General features: G+C 44.3%; 1 protein-coding gene across 2 annotated transcripts in view; it reads left to right on the top strand.

Moving 5' to 3' along the window:
• Dok5 (docking protein 5) overlaps positions 1 to 13,128 on the top strand; it is a 149,765-nt gene that overhangs the window by 109,244 nt on the left and 27,393 nt on the right. For both annotated transcript variants that reach the window (XM_027946432.3, XM_071607381.1), the window contains exon 6: positions 8,507 to 8,642. In XM_027946432.3, coding sequence (XP_027802233.1) covers positions 8,507 to 8,642 — 136 coding nt within the window. The remainder of the gene's footprint in view (positions 1 to 8,506; positions 8,643 to 13,128) is intronic.

The raw sequence follows: 13,128 nt of genomic DNA, 5'->3' as shown, positions 1-13,128 counted from the left end.
GGAGCACTGCTTCAGGACTCAGAGAGACCTAGGTCCTAACCTAGTGATTAACTTTGGGCAAAATGCTCAAGTGTATCTGAGCCAGATCTTCCCTGCAGGGTGGTGACCTGTGAGGGTGCCAGGTTCTCCTAAGTGTCTTTGATGTTCCATTTTGATCATTTTGGAGCAGGACTTGGCCCCGCAGGACACAGGCAACCCAAGGTAATATGACCACTTTGTATTTTGTCTGAAACTCAAATAGAGATGAATTTTAATAATTGCTCAAAGCAAAGAGGGTCAAGAGGATTTTATCTGCAGTTAGCAGTATCACGCATAACAGTGCTGGATCTCCACATCAGTGCTGCTCAGCCAGGGGTGATTTTGCTCCCAGGAGACATTTGATAATGTCCTGGGATATTTACGGTTATCATACCTTGTGCAAAGGCACTGTTTTCATCTGGGACATGGAGGGGCCAGAGGTGTTGGTGAACATCACACACTGTGTAGAACAGCTCCCCACAACCATGGATTATGGGTTGCAGTTATCCAGGGTTGAAAACATTGCTCTAGCAGGTGTCTCAGCCATTGAAAATACCTACTGACGATTAGCCAGCCCTTGCTTTGTGCGATGACTGTTAAGCTTTTTATATGTGCCACTGTAAAGCCACTCAGTCATCATAGAGGCTGGAACCTATTTTGATTCTCCTCTTAGAGGGAAACTGATAAAGCCCAAGGTCCCAAGGCCCAGGGTTAGTAAGTGATGGGTTCAGGACTCACATTCAGATGGTCCACTTCCAGACTCCGTGGGTCTCTGAGAGGGCGTTCCTTCTGCTGGAGGTTAGCCTAATTCTTAATGACCTTCTGTGGAGTGAAAGAGAGCGTGCTCACACAGCCAAAGCTTGCCTCGTGCTCTAGTGTGTTCTTAGTTGAACTTTAATTTTGGAGCCTTCTATTGGTCCTTCTTGTTTGGAGTGAAGACACGGACAGCTGGGATTTTCCACCTCTCCTGGGCAGCTGTGTGAGGATCGCAGGCCGTGCGGATCCCCCACATGCCGTTTCTTCCCTTCTCCCCCCATGATAAGCAGTGTGACTGCATTGCCTTGAGGAATCTTGAAGATGAAACATGAAATTTGTAATAAAGTGCAACTGTGCAATTAATTGCTGTCAGAGACAAAGAACGGTTCATTTATGTGGGGGACCAAGACACATACTTTGTTGGATTGAGGTGTTTCTAAACTTTTGTGTGTTTCATTGCACTTCAACGCTTCGGAACCTCATTTCAACAGAGCAGACTGTCAGGGCCTCTAATCTTCCATGAGAAAATCCAATTGGCATGAAGCTCTAACCGCAGATATGTCCCCCTGGATCCATCCTGGAAATATTATTGTTTAAAGAGGGGTGGCAGGTGTCCAGTGAGTTTCCCTGTTAACGTTACAGCTGGATGCTGAGTTCGCATGTTTCAATGTCAGGCTGCCTTAGCTCCTGACTGATTTAAATTAATACCCCAGGTTTTTCACCTGCAGGAGTGAGAAAAAAAAGCTCAGGTGACATTTGGCAGAATGTACTAAATAATTCCCGCAAATGAGTGCCTTTCTTCGCCAGCTGGAGACAGTCTTTCTTGTGCTTTCGACACTATTTTAAGAAAAACTTTTAGAGTCATCTCTGTGCAGTAGAAAAGGGAACTTGCCCTATTCAGTTCACACAGGCCTCCACTACTGGAATATTTAGAAGGTATGCCTTACTTTTATAATTAAAATCCTTTTATAGATAAATGCTTGTGAGAAATGAGTGGAATTGTTTATATGCAATTTATATATACTTACCCTTGTGAAATACATGAAAATCCAAATTGCATTGCCTTCCTTAAGTGGAGTATACGGATTGTGGAAAAGCTGCTTTTTTGAGCAGCCTTGGAAAATAAATCATACCTTTCTTGTGCCATTTGCCCTACAAGTCATTAGCTGGTGAGATGACTTTTCAATGGACAAGAAAATGGTTTCCTCCTCTGATTGATGAGTTTATGGATAAAATAAAAATTGTATTGACATATTTTGAATATTCTCCATTTGTTTATGTGATTCTCAGATACTTAGTAATCTCTGGTTTCTGAATGTTTCCGAGATGATACCTGCATTCTTACTAAAGAATTGAAAACACGTGTACAGTACAGTGCTCTGAGTTCTCCCTGCTGTGTCGAGTAGAGGAAGTCAAATGTGAATACTGGGTCCCACATACTTGCTTGAGAGATGTGAAATTCTCTCCTTTGCAAGAAAACAGAAATATAATTATGTCATTTATATGGCTATTTGTTCCTCATTAGCATTTAATCTATAAGAAGATTTTAATTATAAAAGTAATGCACGTTTACTGTAAATATTCCAGTAATAGAGGCATGTATGAAATTAAAAGGTAGTGTTCCCTTTTCCACTGCAAAGAGCAACCTCTTGACTCAACCCACTAAGAGAGAGATGTTTCATTATTGCACCCTACTCTGTCAGACACTGTGCTAGGTGAGGGGCTTAGAAGACAAACAGGACGATGCTAGCTTTGCAGAGAACTTAAGCTAGGTCCTGCCTCCCCTGAGCTTATGTGATTTTAGCATGTGATTTTAGGAATTTCTAAAGGAAAGGATGGCTTTCTTCTGACCTTCAAGGCAAAATTAGCACTCACCAATGCCTGTGGCCGTCATAACATAGGTGATGTCCACAGGTACACACCATCATTTTATATGTGCTACTACTTCAGAATTCTACAAAGGACTAGCACACATAATGCCTTCCTTCACCCCATGTTCTCCCAGTGCACCCGTGTGCTAGGTACGGTTCTGAGCACTGCAGAGGTACCAGTGGCTTCAACAGTGAGACTTACTCAACAGCTCAGAAAGGATATGGATGATGTCCAACATTAACTAAAGTAAAACAGATCTTAGCTTAAGTCCCACAGTGAGAAGTGAAGTTGGAGAGGGGTGCAGTTCTAAAGGGGGTGAGCAGGACTGGCTTTGCTGAGTCAACAGAGTCCGAGTCAAGACCTAAAAGAGCTAAGACGGTGTGAGCCATGTGGGGATCCCGAGGACAGCATTCCTGCATAAAGGCGAACAGAGGAGGTGCTGAGGAGGAGGTGTCGCAGGGACAGCCAGGAGGCTGATGGGGCTGAGCAGAAGGAGGGAGGGGGAAGCAGGCCATGGTCAAGGTGGAAGTCCAGCAGAAGGTGCTTATGAGGAATCTGGCGTTTAGTGGTAGTTGAGGAGCCCTTGGGGCTTCATAGAGCTGGGCAACTGCAGAGTTTGAGCGAGCAGCCCTCCCAGGACTGCTTTCACTTCTGATACCACCTGTTAGTTTAGGGGTTCCCAAGCCAAGTGAGGTGTTGATCATTCAGTGTCCCCCAGGTGCACATCCATTCCCATACTGCTGAGTCACCCTGTGGTCCTGCAGCGTGGCCGCCACTTTCCTTCAGGACACATGTGTGCTGTGCCTCCCCCTCGGAGTGTCCCTGAGAACCCTTCCCCATGAGCTTTGACATTTCTGGGGTTCAATGATAATGACAGCAAACCCTAATTAAATGCTCACGTGATGCCAGATGGTTTACTAAACATAAAACTCGAGCCCCTTGGGCTTTGTGTCATCTTATTCCCTGCTTTCCACGTAGGAGGTCACTGAGACCTCCAGAGACAGAGGAGCATGTCCCAGGTCCTGATCCTGCCTGTGAGGGAGCTGGGGTTGAGGCTGCTACTTCCCTGCAGAGCAGGGCGCCAGGCACCGACCGTGTTCCCAAGCACGGGATGATTTTATGGTCACAGAGACATAACACTAAATGTGGCCTCACAGTGATAAAGCCATTTCCTTTCAATTTGTTGATCCCTTTGATTAAATTATGGAGAAGCATTGGGCCTGGGCGCTGAAGAGTCTTATCCACTCTTTAGCACTTCCCAGAGTACCTGTTACCAGAAAAGCGGACTCCAGCTGAGGCCTTCGACAGCAAGAGGACCTCGGTGGAGTTCAGTAACGTTGTTTTGTTTTCGCTCTATTTATTTTGATATGTGCTTTTCGCTGTATTTACTTTTGTATCTCCTTTTATACCCTTCTATTTATGGTAGATTATAGTAGTTCATGATATTGAATCGATGATGCCATTTACGGCACCCAGGTTTGAGGGGGCAAAAGCCCATGGATATGGTAAGGATCACAGGTGGCCTGAGCACCGGACAGCCATCTCCAGACCATGTGAATGCTGGACGTGCACTAGAGCTGGCCCGCGCTCCCAGGCCTGCGTGACATCGTGAGATGCTAGAGTGTCTCACAGCAGGGCCAGGGAAACCACCCCAGGAGCAGGGACTGCAGCCAGTGTGTGCTGCCTGGACGGAAGCTGAGATCCGCTGGGCAGAGGCCAGTGGTGGGAACTGGAGGCAGGTCACAACTGCAGAGAGCCCCAGCGGCCCCAGGGCGAGGCAGCCCAGCAGGCCTTCCCCAGGAGGCCTTCCTGACCTCCTAGTCTTAAAGCCTTACTCAGTTTCTCTCTTGTCCTTTTGTTTTAGGTCGAGTTCAGTGATTTTTCAAGCCAAGATGTTTTGTCTTCCAGGGGACATTTGTCAATGACTGGAGACACTTTGATTGTCACAGTTGGAGTGCTGGTGTGTAGTGAGCAGAGTGAAGCCTGTGACTTTCAGCAAAACTCACTGTCTACGTAGAGCTCAGGTTCCCAGGGAACTGACAAGCTCCCTTGAAGATTTAATGGTACTCTCCACATAGCGGGTTTAATAGTTGTGATAAAGCCAGGTGAGAGCCATCGTCATTGTCTTTCAGGTAGCGTTGCTCTTTGAAAATATAGAGCACCTTGGAGTTGGGGGCAAGTCCTGCCCCCAATGTAATCCCGCCCCTCTTTCTTATATACAGTGCCTCAGAAAATGTTTGGTATGGATTAATTAATGAATTTCCCAGTGTTTTCTGAGCGATTGGTCTCTTCTGGATTCTTGACCGATTGAATGATCCATGTTTGGAATGACAGGCGATCATTTAGGGAAATAATGATAGAGAAATTCACCAAAGTTATAACCCCGTCTCTATGGCCACAGTGTTCCTATATCTGACTCCTGTTCTTGCCAGAAGAGATCAGATAGGCCATACTTACACTCCTTATTTTTGCCTCTCTGGGTGTCTAGTTCACTGGTTTCTGGGAGTGTGGGACCCTGGGAAAGTGTTCATTTATTTGGGACATCTTTGGGAAAGCATTCAAGGTTAGAACAAAGGAGTAAAGAGAAAGAAGGAATCAGGACCATCAAAATCCGAAGTGTGGATTTGCTCTTCCACCCTGGATGAACCCCTAAGAAAGCTGCGTGTTGTTTCCACAGAGATGTTGTGGAGTGAGGTTACATAAGACCATTAGCCTCTCTGCCATGCTCTTCTTTTTACTTCCTTTCTTTTCTATTTTATTACCCCCTCTTTTCTTCTTACTGCCTCTAGGCATTTTCCCATTACATTATTTTGATGATGGCCTCTGGTGACATTAATGCTTTGTAAAGCTGCTTAGGGAAGAGTCGGAGCACATCAACCCGGTGAGGTGGATGAGGTGGGAAGGCTGTGGGCAGAGGCCAGGGGAGGTTGAGAAGAACCCTGAAGGGCAGCACTCATTTATTCCTGCTTCCTGGGTCACATGTGTCCTGCTGAAGGACACACATCTTGAGCAGAAGGACAGAGGTCCCGGCAATTTAACCAAAGGCCTCATTTCTCTTCAGAGCTCTTTAATGCATTTTGACTTTTTAATGTACTCTGGGGGACTTTGAGCCACATCAGGTTGCTGAGACCCTTTTGGCCCCTACACAGCTTAAAACAAAATAAGGAACAGGTTGTTGACATTTAAAATTCAGGGAACTTCACAAAACGATCAAGATTTCTGGCGTCTCTTAAATAAATCAGAAGCTGTGGCTCCAGTGGACATCCTGTTGCCTCAAGTAGACCATGGCTAGGGCTGGCTGGGCTTCTGATCTTACACAAGACCCGTAACAGACACTCTCCTGCAGAGGGTCCAAGAGACTTTATCCATTCACTTTCTCTGCCTAGTGGAGTTGGGGGCTGTGACTCGCAGTTATTCCTGTAAGTGATAAGCTCTGTGTGTGTGTGTGTGTTTTCAGGACCCTCAGGTATGGGTAAGGGTGGTCTATGGAAGTCTGGTCTATGCAAGTCAAATAAGAATGCCACAAATTATAATTGTTTTGATTTTATTTGTTTTTTTAAATAACAGTATTTGAGAGATTTAAATGTCACTGAAGAAAAGGGATAGGCTTGTTGTATTTATCAAAAGTGGACATTGGATAAAATTTAATTTTCAAAGAGTAGATGTCTTTAATATTATGATCCATTAAAGATTAATGGATTATAATACAGATAAAGCATTATACCGTCAGTATTAAAAATAAGAAAATAGCATGTTATATAGATTGATGAATGTTTGATCTGTAATTCAAAAGATGTACTGGGTCACAAACTAAACTGTGTGTGTGTGTTTTTTTTTAATTGTGGGTTGCACTTAAAAATAAAATATATTGAAAACTGCAAAGTCCCCTAGATTTTTTCAGACTTTAAAAACACAGCTGCAGAGTTTAGATTTGCAAAGATTGATTTGCAAATTGATTATCATGCAAATATTTCTGAGTGACAGGTGGCTTCATTCTTTCTGGAAGAAAAGTATTTGTTTAAATGAGTAAATAGGCAATGTCCTCTGTCCTAGACAAGACTGCTTTCTCCTCGTAAAGAATGCATGAAGGTGACTTCCTCCTCTTAATGAATGAGGATTTTTGTGTTTTATGGAGAAAAGGTCTATGAAATCCATACACCTTGCAGAATTAAGTGCCAGGTGGTGCAGTCAACTTTGCATGGTGGCCTGCATGCAGAAGAGGTGGCAGTAGGGGTTGCAGAATTGTAGGATATTTCAGGAAGGAAATGGGACTTGACTGAAAAATGCCTTGAATGTTAGTCTTAATTCTTTTTCTTGATACTGGGGACTGACCCCAGAGGTGCTCCACCCCTGAGTCATATTCTCAGCCCTTTTATTTATTTATTTGTTTTTTTGAGACAGGGCCTCACCAAGTTGCAGAGGCTGACCTTGAACTTGTGATCCTCCTGCTTCAGCCTCCAGAGCGACTGGGGTTACAGGCATGCACCACTGCACCCAGCTATTTTGGAGAGTTTAGTTCTTCCTTGGATTAGAATGACTTAATAATTAAAGGCACAGGATCAACTTTATGAACTAGTTCTTTATAGTAGCTCATTGAAAGAGCTTCTTTTGCCCTGTCTTTTTTCTTCCCCTCACATAGCCCATCTTCATGAAACTCAAGTGAGGCAGATTGTGAGCATTGACTGAAACCCTGCCATACATGCAGAACACTGCCATATGGTCATATGGTACCAGGCCAACTGTGAGAAATCAGAGGGATAAATCTTCCATGTTTTTATTGCATTAATTGCATATGCTGGAGTAGATAAAAATATTAATCATGGTTTGAGTTGGAAATGTGCTTAGTTTCCATGTTGCATTAAACACTTTTTCAGATGTGAGCAAAATTTTAATCCGTAATTAGAAAGATGTATTGGGTCACAAACCAAACCGTGTTTCAGCAAGAGGTTCTCAAGGGGGAGCAGGGGCATTAGAAGAATCAGGTCCTTGGAAACAAAAAAAAATCCACCTTCTTGTTTACTGTTGCTATATCTATGCATCAAAATCAAGCTCTTGTACATGTTCCTGCATATAATTTTTTCCCATCTTTTAACATATTCATAATAATTAAATATGTTTTAGTGTATGTATTCAATGTATATTTAATCTTAAAGCACTTGTTTGGTCTTATTGTATGTGGTGGTCTCCCTCTATTAATGAAATTGTTTCTGGTTTTAGTGGTCTGGGATGGAGGTGACCTTCCTCTTGACACTTGACATCAATTATCAAGCCAGGCAGCTTTTCTTGAAGAATTTCCCTTTGTGTTCCACATATTAATTCAGCACAATCATACTCATTAAACATAAATTAGCTGCATTCGATCCATCACATTGAATGGAAGCAAGAGTGAAATTTGATCTAGGATGTTTGCTAGGAATGAAAGAATCAGTAAAACCACCATGTGGGAGGAGAGTTAGGACAGAATCGAAGAGCACTGAGGGATCCTCCTTTCACCTCTGAGCTGAGCAGCTTTGGGTCTGCTAAGAATTTGCTAGAGGCTGGTAGCGGGAACACAGTGGCATGGGCTCCTCCTGGGGAGTGGGGAGGGGAAATGGAGGGATGACCCTGGGGCTCAAGAAGCACCTCCTTTGTCATCTCCTCCTCTGCTTTGTGACAAAAAGCAAGTGTTAGCTCTGGGTGCTGGGTTCCTGCCCATATTTATAATAACTAATTGGACACTTGGAACATTTCGATTCTAGTTACCTTCATTTAGTAAATATGAACAGGAATCCTGGTATCATAAAAAATAAATGGGCGTGAGATCTTAGTACCAGAGACTTCAGGAGCGGGATTTCAAAGCTTCCTGTTTTTGTCTTCACAGGATGTGTGAGACTGGTGAAGGGCTGTTTATCTTTCAAACACGCGATGGAGAGGCCATCTATCAGAAAGTCCACTCTGCTGCTCTGGCCATAGCGGAACAGCATGAGCGCCTGCTACAGAGCGTGAAAAATTCCATGGTACGTGTGGAATTTCTTCCTTATGATCCAGTGTGTGTGCCACTGCAGAACGCAATCTGGGGATTTTTGTGCCAAACAATATGGGTAGCATTCTTTGAGCAGATGGTTGACATCTATATTCAAAAGTGTACAATGTGGAGTAAGTGCCATCCTTGGAATTCCCCAGTGACCAGTTGGTAAAACCCTAACCATACATCCCTGATCATTCACTTATCAACTTTGTGATTAAATTGTTGCACATGTGCATCTACATCAAAGACAACTGGGATGTGTATCAACATCTATGGACACAACAACGTGGATTACCTACCTGTGGGAATGTATTCATAGCTGTATTAGAAGTTACAATTGCAAATGCCAACAGAGGCTGGAGAGAACACAAATGAGAGAGGAGGGCCCAGGGAAACTTGAAATGTCAAAAAGCCCAGGACCACACTGCTGTTGACACAAGATGAAAGGTTCTGGAGAGGTGGAGACCTTGCTTTTTCAAGAGAAGCCAAGGATTTGAATCTGGGTATAATATGGTCCAGTTGGTAGCTTTTGGAAACGAATTGCATTGAAAATAGCAACATTTGTTGTGCCAAAAAGAACCTAACACGCTATACACAGCCATGCGTCTGTTGCTGTGTGGAAATGCCAGGAACACATGGGTACTCTTGAGTCCACCCACAGGATACCCACTCTTTCCATTGTATAGTGCTGTGGATGGCACCCAGAACGGCAGTTCATTAATTTCTTCCTTTGGAGAAAGCACACAATGAATGCACACAACTAAATAAAGAAAATCACATATTTGTAATCGTAAACTTCTACATAGACTTCATGCCTGGAAGAAAATAAAGCTGAAAACAGGATATTTAGCATGGTAGGAGTAGGATATTTTGAAAACTATGGCTTATTTAGATTCAAGAAGGGCAAAGCAAGCCAGTAATGTCACCTTCCCCAGACCATTCCCAAATGACCTGTGTACACAGCACACAGGTTTTACAGCAAGGGTCATCAAAACCCTCTGGAAAGAGCCAGATAGTCGATATTTCAGTCTTTGTGGATTAACATGGTTGTGGCTACAGCTACTTACCGGCTATTGTAGAATGAAGCAGCTATAGAAAAATTGTAATAAAATAGGAATAGCCGTGCTCCAAGAAAAACTTTATTAATGGACACTGAAATTCAAATTTTGTATAAATTTCTCATGTAAACTATTCTTGATTTTTTCTTCCAATCATTTGAAAATATTTTTTTAAAACCCATTTTTTATTTATGGGTCAAACACAATCAGGCAGCAGGACAGTTTACTGTTGGAAGGGCGTGAGCACAGACAGTGAGCCAGCGTGACTTGAGACTTCAGGAGAAGCAGGAGCTAGACTCCTGCAGTAGGTGTGATGTCAGAGGTGGTGACCTGGATAGAGTGTCCAGTCTGGCTGGGACATGGAGTGCCCAGGTATGTGGTTAGACTTTATTCTGGGATTGCTGTGAGGGTGTTTCTGGTCAAGATAATGTTTAAATGGGTAGATCAAAGACAGCAAATTGCCCTCCATGATGTGGATGAACTTCATCTAATTGGTCAGATACCTGAATAGAACGGAAGGCAGGCTGAGAGAGAGCTGGCGCTCTGCCTAGTGGTCCAGAGCTGGGACGTCAGGCCCCTGCCTTGGAATTCATAGAACTTACTCCACTCTCCTGGTTCTCAGGCCTTCAGACTGCAGATGCTGGAACTTCACTTTCATGATTAGGTGAGCGAATTCCTTAGAATCAATCAATCAGTCATTCATCCAATCAATCTCTTTTTCTCTATCTCTCTCTCTTCCTGTTGATATGTTTTTGGAAAACCCTGACTAATCTGGGACTGATACAGGAGCAGACACAGATGATGCAGAGATACAGATCAATGCCATATAGCTGTGTGTAGGACCCCTGCCCACGGAGGCAGAGCTAGTTCCAATGCCAACTCTGAAACATTCTGGTCTGTGGAGGAAAGAAGCAAAGTTCTTGATTTCTCCAGACTCCAGTCTTCTGCTTTGTATAGTGGGAAAGTTAATAGTATTCATCTTTAAGTCTTCTTGTAAAATTTAGGAGAGATATGCTTGTTATACATAAGCTTTTCTTTTTGAAATAATGGACCCTTTGTACCTAGTTCTCCAGATACTTAGCAGTTATGGATACTGAACTATAGGTAGATCAGTGGATGGATGGGAAGATGGGCTAATGGGAATAAAGAGACGGAGGAGGAGAGAGAGAAACAGAGCTATAAAACTCAAGTCACTGAAAACTTAGAGGGAAATGTCACTGCATTAGACTTGTGTGGCTATTCTGTTAGATGCTTTTAAGCTCCTAAAGAAGTTTTTCTAAAATTACCTCATTTGCGAAGCCATAATTAGCATAAATTGTTTTGTGCTTGAAAGGCAGGTTCTGCACGCACATGTGTTTTCCATTTACAACCTTCTCATTATTTCCACTAAAAATTAATCGAGAATATGAGTCATTCATTCAGATCATCCCATTGCAAATTTAACTAGAAAATAATGTCATCCACTCTTAATTTGCTGTAAGCTTAATAAGTTCTGTAAAATGGATGTGATTTTTTAAAGCAACAACATCCTGTTTTAGATGAAATGGGTAAAGGTCCAAAATGGGATATGACTCTCAAGCAGGTTGAACTGAGGGTTGTGAAAAGCTGAAGATCAATGAACTTGAATATCTCTGATCAGGGAAGAAAAGAGACACTGTGATAAAATGGAATACACACAGGTCACACTGCTGGCCTACCGTCCCCTGGGCTGTTCAGAGTTTTCTAGAACTGGGAGTAGATCCACAAAGCTGTGGCTGAGCTCTGCTAGGAATAGCCTTGCAGTACTGCTGGCTTGGTTCTCGGAGGAAACTGAGGCCATTACTGGAAGGAAGGGAAGCTCACCTGGGGCCTCAGCCTCATTACTGGGAAGCCCTCCTGCCATTCACTGCTCCTGCTGTAAAACCTCAGGGCTGCATCTGCAGATGGAATGCCACACCCGGGACCCAAGCTGGTCTGAAGTCACAGCCCTGAGTGAAGTGATGGAGCCCTCTTTGCTACCCTGAATCCCAAAGCACGTAAAGACCAGGCTGTGGGTTGGGTGCCAGCAACAGCCGTGGTTGGCTGAATAAGAGCTCCCCAAAGGTGCCCAGGCTGTGATCGTAGAACTGGCAAAAGTCACCTAATGTGGCAGAAAGGATTGTGCGAACGTGATCAAGTTCAGGTCTTGGAAGGGGCCGTGTCCTGGATGCTCCAGTAGGTCCAGAGTGACCCGATAAGAAGGGACCGCAGGGAGTGAGGGGTGGGGTGATGGGAAGATGAGAGCAGAGCATCAGAGAGAGACTTAGAGGTGCCATGCTGCTGCCTTCAAGGCAGAAGGTGGACTGTGGGCCAGAGGAGGCAGGCGGCCTCTGGGAGTTGGAGGAGTCTCGAGAACTAGAACCCCTGAAAGGAACCGGCCCCGATGATACCTTCAACTCTGTGCAGCCAACTTCAGATGTCTGGCCTCCACGCTGTAAAACACTCTATGTCACGTGTTAAGACACCAACCAGTGATCATTTTGTCATAACAGCTACTGGACACTAATTCAATAATGACATCAACAATAATAAAATAACCATGTGTTGCTTTTCTGCGCTGTGATGGATGGTGTTTCAAGGACTTCTTGTCTCCTCTCTAACCCTCTCAATGACCCTTGGGTTGAAGGCCCAGGACACCTGGCTCAGAGCTAGTGGGGCCTGGGTTTGGAATGGGCTTGCCAGGATAATGCCATGTTTCCCCAGTGGTCACAATCCATGATTAAGGAAGTCACCTGCCATCACCCTAGAATGTTCTATTGATTAAACGCGAGTCTCAATTCTTGCCCACTCTGAGGGAGAGGTTACCGTACAAGGGCATAAACTCCAGGAGGAGGAAGTCACAGGGCCACCTTAGTGTCTGCCGCTTACAATATTTATTTAGTGCTTTGTTTTGTGTCGTTGGTGCTGAGGCTTGTACCACTGCCTTGCATAGTGATCTACCCTGAGTCACACCCAGCCCTTCCTTAGAACTTTGATCTCTACTTTTTAAATATCTTCCCTACTTCATGACAACACCATTTGTTTTGTGTGCCCACATCTTCTGTAATAGCCACTGCTGCCGAGTCTCCACTTCTGTGGCACGCCAGGCAGTTCCCATCCCTCTCTCTACTCGCCACTGTGAGGTTACCCATTCTCAGTCACTTGTCCATTCAAAAATGTTTATTGAGGACCTGCTTCAGCCTGTGTGCTACAGGTCACCATGTTAAATAGACACGAGGAGCTCGTGTCCGTGCGGCCGACAGCAGAAGAGAACATTTTGTTCACAATCCTCAATGTGCAAGGACTCACTGTTGCCGGCTGGGAAAGCGGCTGCCTGTCCTGCAGAACGCTGGACCACGGGAGCCAGGTTGGGCTTGTCTGGCTCCTGAGCCCCCAGCTCTGCTGCAATGCCTCACTCCC

The sequence above is a fragment of the Marmota flaviventris genome, chromosome 2, assembly GCF_047511675.1.
Source record: "Marmota flaviventris isolate mMarFla1 chromosome 2, mMarFla1.hap1, whole genome shotgun sequence".
Taxonomy (NCBI): Eukaryota; Metazoa; Chordata; class Mammalia; order Rodentia; family Sciuridae; genus Marmota; species Marmota flaviventris.
This window is presented reverse-complemented; position numbering and strand designations above follow the sequence as displayed.